Source organism: Hemiscyllium ocellatum, chromosome 31, assembly GCF_020745735.1.
Source record: "Hemiscyllium ocellatum isolate sHemOce1 chromosome 31, sHemOce1.pat.X.cur, whole genome shotgun sequence".
NCBI classification, from domain to species: Eukaryota; Metazoa; Chordata; class Chondrichthyes; order Orectolobiformes; family Hemiscylliidae; genus Hemiscyllium; species Hemiscyllium ocellatum.
In genome coordinates, this window is record NC_083431.1 from 46,023,468 (window position 1) to 46,044,923 (window position 21,456).

Sequence of the window (21,456 nt, forward strand, 5' to 3'; positions counted from 1 at the left end):
ATCTACCTTCCAAAGTGAATGTTCACGCTCTGTCAGCATCATTGAAAGAAGTTCTTTGGTATCCTGGCCAATATTCCTCTCCCAACCAACCCTACAAACAGACTCACCAATCCTTCATGATTATAACATGTTACTTTATCCAAATTGTCCACTTAACTGCCTCCCTGATCATGGGGAAATGGTGTCACAGTGGAGTAGTCACTGAATTAACAATGCAGAGGCTCCATACTCTTGTGATATGGGTTCAAATATTCCTGATGAAGGGCTTATGCTCGAAACGTCGAATTCTCTGTTCCTGAGATGCTGCCTAACCTGCTGTGCTTTGACCAGCAACACATTTGCAGCTCAAATCCCATCACACCAATTTTGGGATTGAGATTTGATTAATAAATCTGGAACTGAAAGCTAGCCTCTGAAATGGTGTTGTTAAAAACCCACCTGTTTTCCTCAGGCCCTATAGGGAAGGAAATTTGCCCTTCTTACCTGGTCTGGCCTACATGTGACTCTAGACTAAGACAGCAATGGTGGTTGATTCTTAACAGCACAATCCAATGGCCTAGCAGGTTCAGGGGCAATTAGGGATGGGACAAATGCTGGCTTTGTCCCGCCTCGTCAAAAGAATACAAAAATATTCCTTGGTTTGGGAATCTCCTGAGATTGTTCCATCCGAGTGGTGATTAGGATCAGGATTAAGATCGGAGTGTTGGCTGGCGTCATGTGAAGCACAGTTCTTGCCTTTCAGAACCTAAAGGATTTTACCCCATTGGTTACATGTTTTGAAGCATCATTGTGGTAAAGTAGGAAGCAAGGTAACCAACTCATGCGCAGCAAGCTTACCCATTTGGCAATTTGGTAATTGGTGACACAGTGGCTCAGTGATTAGCACTGCTGTGTTACAGCATCAGGGACCTGGGTTCGATTCCAGCCTCGGGTGATTGTCCTTGTGGAGTTGGCACGTTCTGCGTGGGTTTGCTCTGGATGCTCTGGTTTCCTCCCACAATCACAGAGATGTGCAGGTTAGGTGAATTGGCCATGCTAAATTGCCCTGAGGATTCAGAGATGTATAGGTTAAGTGCATTAGCCAGGGGTAAAATGTAGGGGAATGGGTTCAGGTGGGTTACTCTTCAGAGGGTTGGTGTGGACTTGTTGGGCTGAAGGAGAAAGTGAGGACTGCAGATGCTGGAGATCAGAGCTGAAAATGTGTTGCTGGAAAAGCGCAGCAGATCAGGCAGCATCCAAGGAACAGGAGATTCGACGTTTCGGTGATTCCTGAAGAAGGGCTTATGCCTGAAATGTCGAATCTCCTGTTCCTTGGTTGCTGCCTGACCTGCTGCACTTTTCCAGCAACACATTTTCAGCACTTGTTGGGCTGAAGGGCTTGTTTCCACACTGTAGGCATTCTATGATCTGTTGTTAATTGGCGGATAAATATTGACTGAGGAGAATTCTTGGAATAATGTTATGTGATCTTTAGCGACCATCCTCGAAGGAACTTGGGGCTTTGGTGTTATGTTGCAGCTGAAGGATTGCACTCCTTGGAAAAAGTGAGGACTGCAGATGCTGACGATTAGAATCTAGATTAGTGTGGTGCTGGAAAAGCACAGCAGGTCAGGCAGCGTCTGAGGAGCAGGAAAATTGATGTTTCAGGCAAAAGCCCTTCATCAGGAATGAAGGGCTTTCCTGAATGCCATTCCTGATGAAGGGCTTTTGCCTGAAGCGTCGATTTTCCTGCTTCTTGGATGCTGCTTGACCTGCTGTGTTTTTCCAGCATCTCTCTAATCTCGACTGTGTAGCACTCCTTGTCCCCCCCCCCACCCCCACCCCTCGTCTTTGTTTCAAAGCAGGCTAGAGTTCAAATTTAGTGTGTCTCACTGACTGCCAGTGAACGTTGATCCGTGTAAATGCTGTGACAGTTTGAGGAGAGATTCCCCATTCTGGAGGAGGCGATAACATTCTTTTTTCACTGAAATAAGTGACTTTGCTTGTTGCATCATGTTGTCGGTCAGATTTCTGCAGGATTCTGTTTTGCTCCGAAAGGTGTCAGATGATGAAATTATGTCTCGCTTGCCCTCAGCGTTTCTTGGAAGGAATGCAGAGTCTGTCAAGAACTAATCAGTTCATTTAAAATGTCCTGTCATTTCTTGTCCTCGTAGCAACCAAGACTGACAGCTTTTCCCTGCCGGCCATTCAGCTGTCAATTTCACTTTTGCCAATTTGACCCAACCTTATTCCTACACTGCAGGTAATTACATTTAGTCCCTGCTCTATTTTGCTCGCTATTTAACTCGCCGTTTGCCAAACCTTTCCACTTTGAAGAAAGGACGTGCATTTCTCTGGAACCTTTCATCATTTTTAAAGGGTGCACTTCGCTGCTGTGTAGACAAACATAACAACTTGCAGGCTGTCACTGACAGCAATGGGTTCTTTTCATTCATTGATGGGATAAGGGGGTCGCTGGCTAGGTCAGCATTTATTGCCCGTCACTAATTGCCCAGAGGGTAGGTAAGAATGGACCATGTTGCTGTGGGTCTGGAGTCACATGTAGGCCAGACCAGGTAAGGATGGCAGTCTCCTTCCCCAAAGAACATTAATGAACTAGATGGGTTTTTTTCTGACAGGAAATTCGACGTTTCGGGCATAAGCCCTTCATCAGGGCTTATGCCCGAAACGTCGAATTTCCTGTTCCTTGGATGCTGCCTGACCTGCTGCGCTTTAACCAGCAACACATTTTCAGCTCTGATCTCCAGCATCTGCAGACCTCACTTTTTCCTCGAAGATTTTTTTCTGACAATCAACAATGGATTTCTGGGCATTATTAGACTCTGAATTCCAGATTTTTATTGAATTCAAATTCCACCATCTGCCAGGGATTCAAACCTGGGTTTCTAGGACATTACCTGGGTCCCAGTGATAATACCATTAGGCTGTTGCCCCCCATGGTGGTGGCTCAGTCGTGTGTTTTACTGACTGTGGGAGTTGGGGGTGGGGAGGGGGTGGGGTAACTGTCTGCTCTTGTTTTGAATTAATACAATGGGTACCAGCTGAGGGAACAGACCAATCTTTGGTTTGACTTGTCATTTGAAGGATGGCATCCCAACTGTGTAGCACCCCCTCTGTTCTGCACTGGCGTGTCGGTCCAGATAGTGCAACTGGTTCCTTAAGTTGGACTAAGCTTCAAACTCTGAGAATTCTGCCCCGAGCCAGGGCTGGTTTGGGGTTGAGATGGACATCTTCCTCTGCACACTCTTCATATCACACTCCTGAAACATCGCAACTCCAGCCTTACCACCAGCTCTGCTTTCCCAGCTACATGCTACCCAGTACTGTTGCTTTTATTTAATTCTGTTGTCTGGCGAGGGCAAGAAATCTGAAAAAGGAGACAACTGTTCATTCTATTTTAAGATCCATTTCTTCCAGGCAAATGAAATGTTGGCCTCTATCACTAAAGGTTGGAGTTTAAAAATCTGGCAAGTCTTCTTACAACTGTACGGGGATTTTGGGTGAGGCTATACCTGGAGAACTGTTTGGTTCCCAATTTAAGAAAGGATGTGTTGGTATTGGAGGCCGTTTATAAGAGACTCAGTATCCAAATTCCTGGAATGAAAAGGTTGATTGATCATGAACGACTGAACAGGTTTGGCATTTATACAATGTTCCTGATGAAGAGCTTATGCTCAAAACGTCGATTCTCCTACTCCTCGGATGCTGCCTGACCTGTTGTGCTTTTCCAGCACCACTCTTCTTGACTCTGACCTCTAGCATCTGCAGCCCTCACTTTCTTCTGATTGATTATAACCTTACTGTGAAGCCTCTTCCGACCTTGAAGACGTCTTCCTCCTCCCTCCACATTCCTGATGATGAATTTGTGCTCGAAACGTCGATTCTCCTGCTCTTCGGATGCTGCCTGACCTGCTGTGCTTTTCCAGCACCTTACTTTCTGATTTATACAATAGAGTTTAGAAGAATCATACTGAAACAAATAACTTTCTGGAAGGGTTTGATAGGGTAAATGTTGAGAAGATATTTTGCACTAGTAGGGGATTCTCAAGCTAGACAACATAGTTACAGGATCGAACTGAGAGGCGGCGGAATCTCTTCTGTCAGAGGGAAGTGAATGTTTGTAACCCTGTACCCCAGAGAACTGTGGAAGCTACATCACTGAATGAATTTAAAGAGTAGACAGATTATTGAAATATCGAAAGGACAAGTCAAACCAAAGATTGGTCTGTTCCCTCAGCTGGCACCCATTGGTGGCTATAAGGAGCAGGCAGGAAAAAGGATCTGAGGCCTGGGACAGATTAGCCACGATCTTGTAGAATGGCGGGACAGGCCCGAGGGGCTGAATGGCCTGTTCCTGCTCCTATTTCCGACGTTACTTTAAGTTATTTTCCTTTGGCTTTCTTTGGAGAAGGAATACTGCTGGAGGGATTGTCTTCGCCTGAACACTGCTTATCAATAACTGGTGGCCTTTCAGTTGAGCACAGGCGTTCAGCTCGCGCCATATCAAATGACAGTGCTTTGTTTTTTCATTTCTCCGATCCCCGCAGCACGTGAGCTCAGAAGTTGTGTGAGTGTGGTTTTCAATGGGCTGAATGGCCTCCTCCTACACTGCAGGGATTCTATGATTCTACCAGTCTCTCCCCTACTCTCTCTGTCTCTCTCTCCCCTACGGTCTCTCTCTCTCCACTCCTACCCCTCCAAGGCCCATCACCTCAGAGCTCCATTCAATTCCACGTCTGTTCCCGCAGGCTGCCAGAGATTGTTTCAGAGACTGCTGGGCCCAGGGGGATTAAGTAGATCCATGTGCAACTGACAAAAGCCACGCTGTCGAGAAAGAGAAAATGTCAAATTCAGGAGCTTTGGGAATTGCAGTCAGGAATCTAGGTGTCCAGGCTTCCCTGGGAAGTATATGGAAAGGATGTTTGTGGCCGCTGATTAGGAAAGCACAGGAATCTCTGTGTAAGCAACTCATTTCCTAAGAACCAAACCATTCCACAAGAAATATGTACCGCAAATCCCACACTGAGGCTTGGTCTGAGTGACTGAATTTGTTTAATAGTCATATATCTGGACATATTTATAAATGCAAGCATATATTTATGTACATAACTGGAAATAAGACTTTATTGAAAGGTGTTTTTAAGAGCATTGTTTTTTCCGATTGTTTCTTAAAGGAAGTAATAATTTTAATAATAATTTTAAAATTATATGTTGCTTACAGGGATGTTGCCAGGGTTTGGAGGATTTGAGCTATAGGGAGAGGCGGAATAGACGGGCTATTTTCCCTGGAGCATTGGAGGCTGAGGGGTGACCTTATGGAGGTTTATAAAATCATGAGGGGCATGGATAGGGTAAATAGATAAGGTATTTTCCTTGGAGTGGGGGAATCCAGAACTACAGGTTTAGGGTGAGAGGGGGAAGATTTAAAAGGGACTTAAGGGGCAATGTTTTCATGCAGGGGGTGGTGCATACATGGAATGAGCTGCCAGAGGAAGTGGTGAAGGCTGATACAATTCCAGCATTTAAAAGACACCTCGAGTAAAAAATGAGGTCTGCAGATGCTGGAGATCACAGCTGCAAATGTGTTGCTGGTCAAAGCACAGCAGGTTAGGCAGCATCTCAGGAATAGAATTCTCTATTCCTGAGATGCTGCCTAACCTGCTGTGCTTTGACCAGCAACACATTTGCAGCTTTAAAAGACACCTGGATGGGTATATGAATAGGAAGGGGTAAGAGGGATATGGGCCAAATGCTGGCAAATGGGACTAGATTAATTTAGGATATCTGGTTGGCATGGATGAGTTGGATCAAAGGGTCAGTTTCCATGCTGTACATCTCTATGACTCAATACTGATACCATCAACATTGTAATCCAAAACTGTCCACCAACCCCACTGTCTCAAATTATTGTCATCATACGTCTGCTCAGTACTGAATTGGCCAGTGTGAAAGTTCCAGGTTCAACTGCAGCACCCTGTTCTCCAAGTCCAACCCGCCCCTAGTCTGAGATTGTCTCAGCTGACACAACATCAATAATGTTACAAGGTCTGCTTCGAGATACAGAGTTGATGAAGGATTGTTCATTCAGGATTTTATTTGGAAAAGCTCTGGAAATGGGGAATAACAACCAAGGGTCTGGCAGGTGGCCTTGAGGGAAGGATAGCTGCTGGACTCCAGGATGCGCTCCAGCCTACACGTAAATCCATCCCTTTGAAGTGGCCCAGATTGCCTACAGGATTGCTGCAAGGCCTAACGTCTGTGAAAAGGTGGACGCCACCCAGCGGAGAAAGCTTGCTAACTAGGAACAGGGAATATTTCCAGTGGCATTCACATCCCGAGATTAGATTTTAAAGAAAGACAACTGGAACGGCCATGCTGTTATCATTCTGTAGTGGGCACAGCTTGTTGGATTATTGCATACATTGGCCACAACATCTGGCACTCTGTACACAGGGTAGGTTGGAAGCCTTTTATACCAATCAGTTGGTTGGTCAATCTGTGGCAGTCAGTCAGCTATGTATTTAATGTAATACATATGTAAGGAAGCATAGAACCCAGACTATATTTAGTCTACATGGTCATATTGGTGTACACTGTTAATTGTTAATAAACTTCCAGATATCTGTTTCAATAGGACCTGATGCTGCTATGGAGTAGTGAAGTTTTCCTTCGATTGTCTCAGCTTGCATGGATGTACTCTGTGGAGTTTGCCTCCTCATTTCAGGAATGATATGACTGTCATGGAGAGACTGCAACAAAGGGTCACCAGACTTGTTCCTGGGATGGTAGGACTGTCCCTACAAAAACTAATTGGGCCTGAGTCTGTGAAGAATGAGAATGGAGAATGAGGGGTGATCTCATTAAAACTTACTAAACACTTGAAAGGGTGGACAGGGTAGATGTAGGTAAGACATTTCTCCTGGTTAAGAACCAGGGAGCATAATTCAAAAACAATTAGGCAGATACCACTTAGATCTGAGAATTGATTTCATTTGGAACGGGCAAACCTTTGGAATTCTCTAAAGGGCTGTGGAAGTTTCGGATGTTGAGGTTGGTAGATTTCTGATTGCCAGTGATGTTATAGGGATAGGGTTGATAAAAGACATTGAAATGATTGATCAGTCATTGACTGGGATGTTAGGCTTGATGGGCTGAATGGCCTGCATGACGAACATGTTAGAAAACTCCATCCCATCACCTGGTGCTTCATGTTGCCAGGAAAGCACAACAGCGTGTGAACTTGGTAATTTCAACCAGGCAGAGGGCTGAAACTGATGGGAGTAATATCTTTTTACTCAAGTAGCATGCAAGCCTCATTACCCATGAAGCATCTGGATGTAGCCCATTCCTGCTGAGTTTTGGAGGAACCTCAATATCACTTTATCACCATCAACTGGGCAATCATTTTGGACCAGTTTAGCATGCAAATCATTTATCTTTCAGGAATTGTTTTTATTTCCTTTTTAGGCACTCAAAGCATTGCAGCGAGTTTCAGTGATACAATGTTATGACTGTCCGTGACGGGATCGAATACATCCCCTTCAGATCTACGCCTCTCTATTACTGCATTAACCCAGCCAAACCCCTGTCTGCTTTCCCCCTTTCCTCTGCTTTCCATTATCTCCAGACGTTGGCCAAGCTCAGAGACCCCTGTCAGCCATGACACCTGGCCTAATTGGGCCTGTTGGAGTGGAGGTCTCGAATGCCCTGATGTGGGGGGGCACATTTGCCAGTCCAGTCTGGTGCAGGAGCTTGCGAGATGGAACCAGCTCTGGGGCTACCACCTCTTGATCTGCCCCTTGAGGGAGCGCCATCTGACCACCCATTGTCCAACACTGCCACCTACATGTGGCACCATTCTACTGGGATGGGATTGCGGCGGGGAAACTTGATTAGCTTATTGTTGGCTATCAAACAAAGGGTCTTCCTCCTCAATCTCTAACACTTCAACACAGAAAGTGCTTCAGAACAATATTAATGCTGACTATAACCTTTCTCTGGCGTGACTGGGAGCAGTGCCCAGAGGATTAATCATTCATTTCTGGAGGTTGGTAACCGCTATCCAGATCTCGGGGGAGGGAGGGAAGGGCTTATTGCCTGGTCACGGTAACCACCAGGATGCCCCTGTCGAGTGGATTGATATTGTTTTGGAACAAACTAAGCAAAGTGGGTCAGGGATCGGGACTGCAGGTCTATCGGGTGTGATAACTCTTCCTGCTGTCATCTGGAAGCTTCCGCTGTATTAACTGAGCAGGAGAATGCAGCACACTACTTCAAGAGGCCAAGTGGCTGAATGCTGGACATGGTTAGTTGGGGAAATGTGCCTTGCTCCCTAGTGAAGACTGGAATTTAAATAATGGGTTGATTTTTCTCATCATTGTGCTGCGATAGCCCCTTGGGCCAAGGAGGCGTTCCTTATTCTTCAGACTTGCTGGATATGAGATGCTTTGATATTAATTATGTTCTGTTGGCCTGGATGTATAATTAACAACACTGGATTGACTAGAAATACAAACTGAAACGTCAAAATGATCTACAAAGCCATTGCTGGTAAGATCAAAGGTGGATTTGATTTTGTTTTGATGCGATGGGAGTGGGCCAGGCCTGGGATGCTTAAGTACCTCGAAGCCCAGGTTATTTCCCATCATGCTGTGGTGTGACATCAACATCCAGGAATCACTTCATATTGCTACAGCTGCTTGCAATGAATCATAGATTCCCTACAGTGTACAAACAGGCCCTTCAGCACAACCAGTCCACACCGACCCTCCAAAGACTAACCCACCCACACCCATTTCCCTATCCTATTATCCTATATTTGTCCCTGACCAATATGCCTCACCTACGCATCCCTGAACACTATGGGAAATTTAGCATGGCTAATTCACCTGACTTGCCCATCTTTGGATTGTGGGAGGAAACCACAGCATCCGAAGGCAACCCATACAGACATGGGGAGAATGTGCAAACTCTACACAGACAGTCGCCCGAGGCTGGAATCGAACCTGGATCGCTGTGAGGCAGCAGTGCTAGTCAGTGTCTCATTGGCAACCACCAGCCACTAAGAACTGCAGTGCATTCATTGTACCTGATCAATCCTGGAGGCTGTCTTTCTTTTATTTATTCATGAGATGTGGGCATCTCTGGCTGGGCTGGCATGTATTGGCTGTCCCTAGTTGCCCCTTGAGAAGATAGATGGTAGGTGGGTTTGGAAGATGCTGTCTAAGTCTGTTATAACAAGCACAAAGATACTCTTTGTCCAACTATGAGACTGGCTTGACAAAAGACAACTATAAGCCATCAGACCTGAGTGTAAACACAAGGCTTTCATGGGTGTCTGGAGGCAGTGGGACAGCATAAAATATGTCACATAAAGAATGAATGTGGAATTGAAAGAGGGGAAGAGATCCAAAGCTCATAGAAACCAATGACACACTTGGCTTCCTCACCTCAAGATGACCTGTAGCCCAATCACTCAGGGGTCACCCTACAATGATGGGAGCTCGGCAAGGGCAGGGAGGTAGTCTCACTGGAGAGAAACCCTTCTGTTGACTCAATTGAACCTTCAGTGTAAGCATCTCCAACTCCATTCCTCACTATCCCATCCATCTCAGTCTCAGCGTTGCCACTCTGGAGTGAAGTTGATTGAGTAGTTGAGAATCTCTGGAGTAGGTGGCACCCAGGCTGAAATTCTGTAAAACACGACCGAGATACACTCCTGGCATGGGCGTACAACCTCGTATCCCTCATCTGGGAAGGGGAGGTGGAAAGGGAGTTTGTATTCCTAGGTTATTTCGATGTGTTTTTAGTGTGGAGACTGAATGCTGCCTGAAGGATGTAACTCCAGGCAGGTTCGGTGCTTTGCTGCAAATGCAGAGTGTGGCAGGAGATCTCAGTGGTTTCTGTTGTTCTAATGATGCCTGCATGGGCACAAAACAATGACCATTCGAAAGCCCACATAAAGTGCTGCCATTCGTGCTACTAAGGAGACTGGAAATGCAGAAAATTCAGGGTCGGTGGTTGCTTGGTGCTGCGGAAGCCCAGGATCAGTGGCATTCTGCTCAGAGCAGCAACTGAGTTGGAGTCATGTTGGTGATTAGATGCTGGCCTTGGACATCCAGTGGTCTGCAATCTCAGGAGAAGAGATTGAGCTACTTGGGAGGCAAACAGTTATCAGGGCAATCTGAATTGGAGCTATCATGGAGGCAAATTAGAGGCTAGATCCTTGGAAGAGAGGAGGTGAAATCTCTTGTGAGAAAAACAGAGCATTTAAGATTTTTTTGTAACTCGCAGTGATCACTGATGCCTAGGTGGGCTGTTGAGGTTTCTCTTAGACGTGCCTGGCATTTAAGGTGCAACTTGTTCATTTATTAATTTATACCTCCCTCATGTTAATTCTGAATGTTATATGTATAAGATATATAGAATTACATTCTTGCTTTGCTGAGATGTGTGTAATTTTAAAAAATTGCATTGATGGAATCATGAGGCTTCATTCTGTTCGCAAATATCAAGGATTTCAAATTTCACATTACTCACAGCAAAATGTTACTGATCCGAACAAAAGTGTAATTATGTTACGGTTGCTGAAGTATCTAAAGGAAATTCCTGAAGAGAAAACATCAGACTGTGGCTGGATGACCTGCCAGGTGTCCCAGGCTTACTTTGACACCCATTGACTGAAGGGGGCAGAAATGGGATGAGTTTAGAAAGTTTCTCAGTGATTACAGAGTGCAAACCATGAAGCAGGGTGACTGAGAAAGGGCACTCAGCCCAATCTATGGCATTGGAGGAGGTCAGCCAGGTGGATCTATTGGAATATGAGCTCCCTGATTAACAGCCCCAATCAGGGAGCCCTGGCTGACAGATATAGGCAGGAGCGTCTGAGGCTCTGTTCACTCCAGGAGCTGGCTGTGAGCTAGCTGGGTCCATGTTGTGTACTATGCGCGTGTAAATAAAGAGTGAATTGGTGATGGAACACTGTCCTCTGTGGAGTTATTACAGGCACCAATGGGAATTTCACACAGATGCAGGAGGGGAGGAACTCCTCTGAGGCTGAGGCAGTGCAGAGGGAGATAAATTCTGGTTGAAAGGTACTTCAGATGTGACGTGAAGGAGCATAATGGGCTAGTACCCTCAGCAATGACCTCTGTCCCTTGCAGAAAAAATTCCCATGTAAAAACTTAAAAGTTTGACCGTGTGTGTGTGTGTGTGTGTGTGTGTGTGTGTGTGTGTCTGTGTATGTGTGGCTGTGTTTGTCTATGTGAGCCTATGTATCTATGTGTGAGTGTCTGAGTATGTGCCTGAGTGTGTGTTTGTGTATTTGTCCGTGAGTGTGAGTATATGTATATATGAGTGTGTGTTTGTGTGTATGTGCCAGTGTATTTGCATGTGTGTCTGTGTGTATGTATCTGTGTGTGTCTGTCCATGTGTGTATGTGTGCCTGTGTGTATACGTGTGTTTGTGTGTATGCATCCGTGTGCCTGTCTGCGTGTGTTTGTGTGTCTCTGTGTATATGTGTGTCTGTGTGTATGCATATGTGTGCCCTGTCTGCTTGTGTATGTGTGCCTCTGTGTATATGTGTGTCTGTGTGCATGTGCCTAGGTGTGTGAATGAGTGTCTTTGTCTGTGTGTATGTGTCTGTGAGAGTGCATCTGTGTCTGTGTGTGCGCGTGTCTGTGTGTGTGTGTGTGTGTCTGTCTGTGTATGTGTCCTGAGATTCAGGGGCATCTGGATAAACTCAGTAGTTTGCTTACTCTTTCTGTGGGAATCTGAAGGGTTTAGAATTCTACAGCAAATGAATTGTTTACTTAGCGTCCAGTAAAAATGCAGGAACTGCCTTATCTTGGAGCACTGTGATTATTCCAATTGGGAACTGTTCCACACAGATATTCCTGACAGCATCAGGCAGCAGCACTTGGTGAGCATTCAGGCATTAGTTAATGCTTCAACTGGCTGGAGTGGTTTTATTTAATCAAAAATAAACGCTCCTGTAAATAAATAAAAACTGCTGTCCTATTGCATTGCCTCAGAAATAACACTGGATCTGTCATCTCCCAAATCAAAAGAGAACTTCCTGTCACTTTGTGGTCATTATCTTGTAGAAATTGCTGTACATTCCAGCGTTCAATTCTTTGCAGTCGGTCACCCATATTTCCTTCCACTCACCAGCCTAGTCCTTCCAAGTGAGGGGGAGTGGGGAGGTGAGTGAACTGAAAGATACATTTACATTGGGTGTGATTTTGCAACTATAGCTCGCCTCAGTTTGCTGGATACACAAGGGGATCTGCCAACACTCAACCTGTGGTACAAGAAAGTTAACGGGGGGCGTGGGGATCTGATCTGGAGGGCAGATATTGCAATATGTGGCCCATAATCTCCCTGCTACCCCAGGGATTCTATGAATGGCAAACCATAGCTGTCATTATCCACCATGATTGGTCACTGTCAAGGAAGAGGACACTATTATTGCTCCATTACTTAATCCAATGAAAGTTAGCACAGAATTGATGGGCTGAACGGCCTACTACTGTTCCTATATCTTATGGATTCCATCTTCGAAATGGGAGTTCATGACCTTCAATGGGAAAGCATTTTTATAACAGAGGAACTTCCTTATGATGGACATTGGATGGTGGAATCTAGTTTAACTGGGTCTGACCCCACTTTCCCTGCTGCACCCTGCCCCGTCCCCATCATCCTGCACTGCCCATGCAACCATCCCCTCCTCCCTCAAACCTGGGTGGGACAAAAAGGGGCCTTTAGTATCATTCCTAGAGGCTAAATCGAGCCATATTGAGAAAGGTTTGCACCTTATCAAAAGGTCTCTGTAACTAATCATAGAAACTCTACAGTGCAGAAAGAGGCCATTTCAGCCCATTGAGTCTGTACCGACCCTCCGAACAGCATCCACCCCCAGCCCCTACACTATTGCTATAACCCCACATATACCATGGCTAACCCACCTAGCCTGCACAATTTAGCACGGCCAAACCACCTAACCTGCACGTCTTTGGACTGTGGGAGGAAACCGGAGCACCCAGAGGAAACCCACACAGACACTGGGAGAATGTGCAAACTCCACGCAGACAGTCACCCGAGGGGAAATTGAACCTGGGTCCCTGGCGCTGTGAGATTCTTAGCCACTGTGCTGCCCAATTTTCCCATAAACACAGAGAGGTCTGCTCGTGTCACATAAACTAAGTCAAAGGTTCCATTTGGGTTGCTATGATTATCTCTCACTATTATAATCTTATCATCTTAGTTCTAGTCAGCTTGTTACAGGAAGGACACTATTAAGCTGGAGAGGGTTCCGAAGAGATTTCCCAGGATGTAGCCGGGAATGGACGGTTTGAGTTATAAAGAAAGGCTGGATAGGCTGTTCACTGGAGCTTGGGAGGTTGAGGGGTGACCTTATGGAGGTTTATAAAACCAGGAGAGGTATAGATAAGGTGGACGGCAGTTGTCTTTACCCTAGGGTGGGGCACCTCAAGACCAGAGAGCATATTCTTAAGGTGAGAGCAGAGAGATTTAAAAAAAGACATGAGGGGCAATGTTTTAATACAGATAGTGGCTCGTGTGTGGAATGAACTGCCAGAGGATGTGGTGGATGCGAGCACAATTATGATGTTTAAAAGACACTTATAAGGAATGTCAGGAGGGATATGGGTCAAGGAACAGGCAGGTAGGACTAGTTAACTTTGGGATTATGGTTGGCGTGGACTGGTTGGACCGAAGGGCCTGTCTCTGTGCTGGATGACTCGATGACCCTGTGACTTTGCTGGGAGTAACTCAGAAACAAATCTACGGTTGTAGTTGCTGCACTGCCTACTCTGGTTGATCAGCCGACAAGTACTTGTTGTCAAACACAAATGAGAATCCTTTGGTGTGTGGTGGTGCTCAAAAAAACTAGCAATGGAGTGGACCTGTTCCTGAGACGGGCAAAGACCAGCCAATCAACGAGGGACAAAAGGGAATAATTCAACGTTAGAATCCTCCATCCGAGTGGCTGCTGAACTTGATGTGACTTCTTCTAAGAGAGACCTTCCATTACATTGTGGTGGAATTACTTCCCCAAAACCAGACTGTCAGCGTGAGTAATGATTTATAAATATTTGAAGAATGCTCATTGGGCCTAATGAGAGTGTTAGCCCCAGGGGACATTTGAGATAGGGTTGTGTGTGTGAGAGATGGAATGAACTGTATTGTTGGAATGATATTTCAGGTTGCAGCTCCCAGAATTTGCTCTTCGGTGTTGTATGTTGACCCAAGTGCAGTGGGGCGTCTAACCTTTGTGGAGCTGGGTTTTCTGTTGTTGCTCTGAAGTTCAGTGAGGAAAGTTAAAACCACTAACAGAAGAGAAAGGAACTCTAACCTTTAGTCTGCTAGAGATTGGGTTAAACTTTCTATTTATACAGCTGAACATAATGCAAATGCTAAATCATCAAACTTGGTCTTTCTCACTTGCTCAGTCTTGTCCTCACCCTTGCACAAACACATTGCCAACCAACTCTGAGCAGAACCATCTCAGTCAGACTTCCTAACTGGCCTCCTCATTACTGTGTGGTCCATACAGTTCCCTCAACCTCATCATCCTGTCAAGCCTGTTTACCATGTGCGAGCTGAAAATGTGTTGCTGGAAAAGCGCAGCAGGTCAGGCAGCATCCAAGAAGCAGGAGAATCGACGTTTCGGGCATGAGCCCTTCCTGAAGAAGGGAATATCATTCCAACAATACAGTTCATTCCATCTCACGCACACAACCCTATCTCAAATGTCCCCTGGGGCTAACACTCTCATTGGGCCTAATGAGCATTCTTTCTTCAGGAATGGCTGATGCCCGAAACGTCGATTCTCCTGTTCCTGGGATGCTGCCTGACCTGCTGCGCTTTTCCAGCAACACATTTTTCAGCTCTGATCTCCAGCATCTGCAGTCCTCACTTTCTCCTACCATGTGCGAGTCCCCAGCAGAACAGCAGGATCTCCGCAAGCTGAGGAGTGGGGGGATAATGTTTCTGCACAGATCGGGACATTTGGAGGACTCTACCTCACATCATCCGCTGCCCAAAACTTTGTCCATGCCTTTATTGTTCCCAAACCTAACTACGCCAACACACGTCTGTCGAGCAGCCCATCTTTCACCCTCCATAAACTACAGCCTGTCCAAATCTCTGCATCTCCACTCTCAGTAAATCCCTTTTGCTTATCACTCAGGTGCCCACTGACCTATGCTGGGGTACCGTTCACGATCACCTTGGCTTTTAAGTGCTCATCTCAGTGTTCAAATTCGACAATGGTCCCACGCTTCCCAATCGCTGTGACATCCTCCAATCCCGGTGGGAACTCTGCGCTCCTCCATCTTTGAGCCCTTATGTTTCACCTCTCCAACAGTGCCTTCAGCTAGCTAGTCCTCAAGCTCGACAATTCTCTTTGTGAATCTCTTTGTTTGTTTCAATCACCTTTAAGATGTTTCTTAAATAATAGCTCTTTGTCCAGGCTTTTAGTTATCAATCATACTGTTACAATCCTTGGCTCAGTATAAGTTTTGTCTCAGTCAGGAATAGAGAGACATTTGGCTGAAGTTTTTCCTCTTATCAGGACACATGCAAGAATACCAAATTTCCAATGATCACAACAAATTATATTGGAGGGAAAAAGACTGCTGATTGGTTGGCTCTATTTATTGAGGCATTGTCATGGAGAAAACAATGGCAGTATATTGGATCCTCAACTTTCTGGGTAATTCAAAAGGGTATTAGTTGTGGGTGGCACGGTGGCACAGTGGTTAGCACTGCTTCCTCACAGCTCCAGAGACCCGGGTTCAATTCCCGCCTCAGGCGACTGACTGTGTGGAGTTTGCACATTCTCCCCGTGTCTGCGTGGGTTTCCTCTGGGTGCTCCGGTTTCCTCCCACAGTCCAAAGATGTGCGGGTCAGGTGAATTGACCATGCTAAATTGCCCGTAGTGTTAGGTAGGGGGTAAATGTAGGGGTATGGGTGGGTTGCGCTTCGGCGGGTTGGTGTGGACTTGTAGGGCCGAAGGGCCTGTTTCCACACTGTAAGTAATCTAATCTAGTTTGAACACATTCCTTTTGAGGCTATGCTGTAGTACAGTAGAGTGTCATTCTGTTGGAACTGTCATCATTCAAATGAAATGTGAAGATTATAAAATATTATATTATAGAAGCAGGAGTAGGCCATTCAGCCCATTAACTGAGGCAGTTAGAGCAATTGCTGCCGTGACTCGGATTTGAACCGAGGTTGCTGCGGCCGCAACGCAGAGTACTAACCACTATACAATCATAGCATCCCAGGGCTTTTGCCCGAAATGTCGATTTCGCTGCTCCTTGGATGCTTGCCTGAACTGCTGTGCTCTTCCAGCACCACTAATCCAGAATCTGGTTTCCAGCATCTGCATTCATTGTATTTACCCATTCAGCCCATTTAGTCTGTTCCAACATTCAAAGAGTTCACGGCTGATATGAAGTGATAGAATTCCTACAGTATGCAAACTGGGCATTCGGCCCATCAAGTCCACACCGACTCTCCAAAGAGCATCACACCCTCCTCTCCCTGTAGCTCTCTATTTCCAATGGCTAATCCACCTAACCTGCACATCCCAGGACACTACGGGCCATTTAGCATGGCCAGTCCACCTAACCTGCACTTCTTTGGACTGTGGGAGGAAACCAGAGCACCTGGCAGAAACCCATGCAGACACGGGGAGGAATGTGCAAACTCCACACAGACAGTCGTCCAAGGGTGGAATCCATCCCAGGTCCCTGGTGCTGGGAGGCAGCAGTGCTAACCACTGAACCACCGTGCTACTCCCGTGTGGTGTGATCCTGTGTATGGATCTTATATTTATAAATTGAGGTGATGGCTGCCATTTTAAGTGTATATGCAGCAAATGCTTTATTAACTGGCACCTACGGGACCAGGAGAGTGCCTGTTGATTAAAAAGTCTGGATAATCAAGAGGTCCACATAACCACAGTCAACTCTGACCATGTGAAGTTTCGAGACATCAACATGCCTCAAACAATCCACATGAAAAAACCTCAATACACCTCCACAAACCAATGTGGAACACACAGTAAGTAATGCAAGGGGTATACACATCACGGTAACACTTTATTTACAGCATAAATACTCCGACTGTGCAGTAGAGAGAATGTTTGCTGGTTTATTAAGAATGTTGGTTGTTAAGGTACAGGTTAAAACAAAGTTTGCTGGTACTAAAGATCTCATGGTTCTACTTTGAAGAAGAGGGGGATTGTTTATACAATCCTTACAGTGTGGAAGTAGGCCATTTGGCCCATTGAGTCTACACCAACCCTTAAAAGAGCATCCCACCTGGACCCATCCCTTTCCCTGCATTTCCCATGGGCCAATCCACTGAGCCTGCACACCATGGACAATTTAGTGTGGCCAGTCCAACTACTCCACACAGACACGGGGAGAATGTGCAAACTCCAGACAGTCACCTGAGGCTGCAATTGAAGCCGGGTCCCTTGTGTTGTGGGGCAGCAGTGCTAACCACTGAGCCACCGTGCCACCAGGCTCTCTGGTGTTCCTGATGAAGGGCTGTGGCCCGAAATGTTGATTTTCCTGCACCTCGGAAGCTGCCTGATGTTCTGTGCTTTTCCAACACTCTCAACTCTGATCTCCAGCATCTCACTGTCTCTAGTGTTCCACCCAATTTTACCCCTCGGCCAACACCACTGAAACATACCATGTAGTCACTGCTGTCATGGGATCTTGCTGTGCTCATGTTTCAACCGTTCCTACATGGCAGCACTTCAAAGGTATTTAATTGTTTGCACAGTGTTTTAGGACAACCTCTAGTCTTGAAGCATGCTGTAGATACGGAAGTTTTCTGCCAAAGCCAGGGCCTGGTCTGGCCTGGTCTCTTGGTTGAAGTGGTAACTGGTCAATGAAGATCTGAGTAAAATCGTGCTGAATGTTTTTCCCTGCTTTCCCCTTTAGGAGAGAAGTGGTACAAGCACCACTTGACATACAAGATTATAAACTGGCCAAGGTACTTGGAACAAAGCCGGGTGAAGATGGCGGTGAGAACGGCCTTTGAGCTGTGGAGTAACGCATCACCGCTGACCTTCTGGGAGGTGATGGATGGCCCTGCGGACATCCGCTTGGCGTTCTACCAGGGGGAGCACAACGACGGAATTGGCAACGCTTTCGATGGACCAGGTGCTGACTGCTGTCTCATTGTAAGACTTTTACTTTAACTCAGTGCTGTCTTACTGAGTGTCTGCATTCACCTCAGGATCGACAAGCTGAAGGGAGGAGGAGGTGTGCGAGGGCATTTCTCCTGGAATCCTCTTCTGAAGGAACTTTCAAAAGGGAACTGGACCTGCACTTGAAAAGGGAAATAAATTGCTGGGCTTTGGGTCAAGAGTAAGGGGGACTGGGATGAATTTTACAGCTCATCCAATGAGTTGGCATGAAAACAATGGACCAAATGGTCTTGTCCAGTGCTGTATGATCCTATCAGCTGATTGACCAGGCTCACTCGATCGACAATGTACATCTCAATCCTAAACAGCTGCACGCACTGTTAGAATAAATTAATCTTGAAACGACAAGAAATGTATGTTGTCTAGCATCAGGAGATAAGTGTCTCTGATACCCTTCATGGTTAAACAGTTTACCCACGCTCTGTCTGGGTGTATGGGTGTATTATAAGACCCTGCACCTGAACAAAGCTGAGGACATAGGAGAATTAAAATCCCTACTGTGCAGGAAGAGGCCACTTGACCCATCGAGTCCACACCAACCCTCCAAACAGCATTCCACCCAGATCCACCTCATACCAGTAATCCTGCATTTCCTATGCCAATCCAGCTCACCTACACATCCCTGGACACTATTGGCAATTGAGCATGGCTAATCTATTTAATATGCACATCTTTGGACTATGGGAGGAAACCCACGCGGACACAGGGAGAACGTGCAAACTCCACACAGACAATTGCCTGAGGCTGGAATCGAACCCAGGACCCTGGCGCTTTGGGGCAGCACTGCTAACCACTGAGCCAGCATGCCATCACCAATGTATTGGGAACAATACATTAATTTAGAACGTTATCGATGAATGTAAGGGGCTGGAAATGACTACATGCACCTGTTTAATACTTTAGCTACTCCAGTTTAACTCTTCAGTATTAGATCACACGTTTTGACTCAGTATTTGAGCCATTACTGGTGATGGCATGGATTTGAGTTTTTGACTCAGTAAATAAAGCCAGGAGGAAATGCAAAGCCTTTGTGGAACCTTACTAAGAATGACGGTGGTTTGGTTTTCATGCTCTCAGGATAGATAAGTCATAGAAATAAACACCAGGGAAATAGACCCTTCGATCCAACTTGTCCATGCCGACCGGTTATCCTAAATTAATTTTGTCCCATTTGCCAGCTGTTGACCCATATCCCTCTAAACCCTTCCTATTCATATACCCATCCAGATACCTTTTAAATGTTGTAATTGTACCAGCCTCCATTTCCTCTGGCAGCTCATTCCATACACGCACCACCCTCTATCTGAAGAGATTGCCCTTACATCACTTTTAAATCTTTTCCCTCTCACCCTGAACCTGTGCTGTCTAGTTTTAGACACCCCCACCCTAGGGAAAAAGTGTTGTCTACTCACCCTATCCATGTCCCTCATGATTTTGTAAATCTCTATAAGGTCACCTCTCAGTTTTTGACTCTCCAGGGAAAACAGCCCCAGCCTGTTCAGTCTCTCCCTGTAGCTCAAATCCTCCAACCCTGGCAACATCCTTGGAAATCGTTTCTAAACCCTTTCAAGTTTCACAACATCCTTCTGATAGCAGGGAGACCAGAATTACATGCAGTATTCCAAAAGTGGCTTAACCAATGGCCTGTACAGCTGCAACATCACCTCGCAACTCCTAAACTCAATGCACTGACCATTAATGTGGGATATCTGGGCGGCATGGTTGGGTTGGATGGAAGGATCTGTTTCTGTGCTGTGCAACTCTCTGATTCTATGTCCAATTCCCTTTCTGGGATATAATGGCTGAGGCAGAAACTATACAGATTTCCTCAAAGTGTCTGCTGTAGGGTCAGGTCTATGCCTGAATGATTGAAAATGAACAGGCTTCCCTGAACATAACCATGTCCATGTCATAGTAAAGGAGCACACTGCCTGTACATTTCCATGTAAATCTTTCATCGTTCTGAGCTTGGACACATCGTTAGTAGCTTTTCTTTGAGCAAAGATATAGTTAACCCTTTACTTCTTTTAGATTAAATTACTTACAGTGTAGAAACAGGCCCTTTGGCCCAACAAGTCCACATTGACCCGCTGAAGCGCAACCCACCCAGACCCATTCCCCTACATCTAACACTATGGGCAATTTAACATGGCCAATTCACCTAACCTGCACATTCTTGTACTGTGAGAGGAAACCAGAGGAAACCCACGCAGACACAGGGAGAATGTGCAAACTCCACACAGTCAGTCACCTGAGGTGGGACTTGAACCCGGGTCTCTGGCACTGTGAGGCAGCAGTGCTAACCACTGCGTCGTCCACCCTTCTCTCTTTCTCCTGCACTGTGTGTCTATTATTCGGCAGAAGCCTCACTTTTAGGGGAAGCAGGTTTTTCCTTTTACTGAGATTCACCAGGAAATGGAAGATTCCCAACTGAAATCACCCTCCTGTATCCAAATTCCAGAGTTGACAGCTGTGCAGCGAGATAATTAAAATACGAGAATATCGGAACGGGGCAGGTGAATGCACACTCACTTGAAGGGTCGACAACCACATGGACTGACAGATCGACAATCTGAACATTCCTGGTTCTGTTCCTGGTCCCGTTCCCAGTTCCCAAGTCTTAGTCCTGCTCCTCGTACGGCTCCAAAGCTGTTGGCTGAACATCACCCTCGGGTGCTCCTCCAATCCAATCCCTCCCCATTTACAGGCAATTCCTGGGAGATAGATTCAAATCAGTTGTGGGCAATATCCATGAGTTTAATATTGAGAAAACTGAGCATTGAACCAATGATCCCATCCCTCCATCTAACCTGAGAGAACTGACCTGACCTTTCCCTCTGACCCCCAGTATCTGACAGTAAGAGGTGCCCAGTAAAGCTCAGTAGCAAAGTTCCCTCGAAATTCCTTGTGGAGGTTTGTCTGTGGAATTCGTTGCTGCAGAAGGCTTTGGAGGCCAAGTCATTCGTGTATTTAAGACAGAGATGGATAGTCTCTTGATTGGCAAGGGGATCAAGAGTTACAGGCAGAAAGCAGGAGAATGGGGCTGAGAAGCATATCACCCATGATCAAGTGGTGGAGCAGATTTGATGGGCTGAATGGCCTGATGCTGCTCCTATATCTTATGGTCTAATGGGTTATTTGTTAAAGCATGGTCCCTGTTTAAAGTGTTACTACATAGCTGTGCACTGCACTACGCTTTACAG

The 21,456-nt window shown here is 46.0% G+C and overlaps 1 protein-coding gene across 1 annotated transcript in view; it reads left to right on the forward strand.

Annotated features, from left to right (window-relative positions):
* The window catches only part of mmp28 (matrix metallopeptidase 28), a 102,692-nt gene that overhangs the window by 57,321 nt on the left and 23,915 nt on the right, over positions 1–21,456 (forward strand). The window contains exon 4 of the mRNA XM_060848002.1: positions 17,985–18,206. Within this exon, the coding sequence (XP_060703985.1) occupies positions 17,985–18,206 (222 nt within the window). The remainder of the gene's footprint in view (positions 1–17,984; positions 18,207–21,456) is intronic.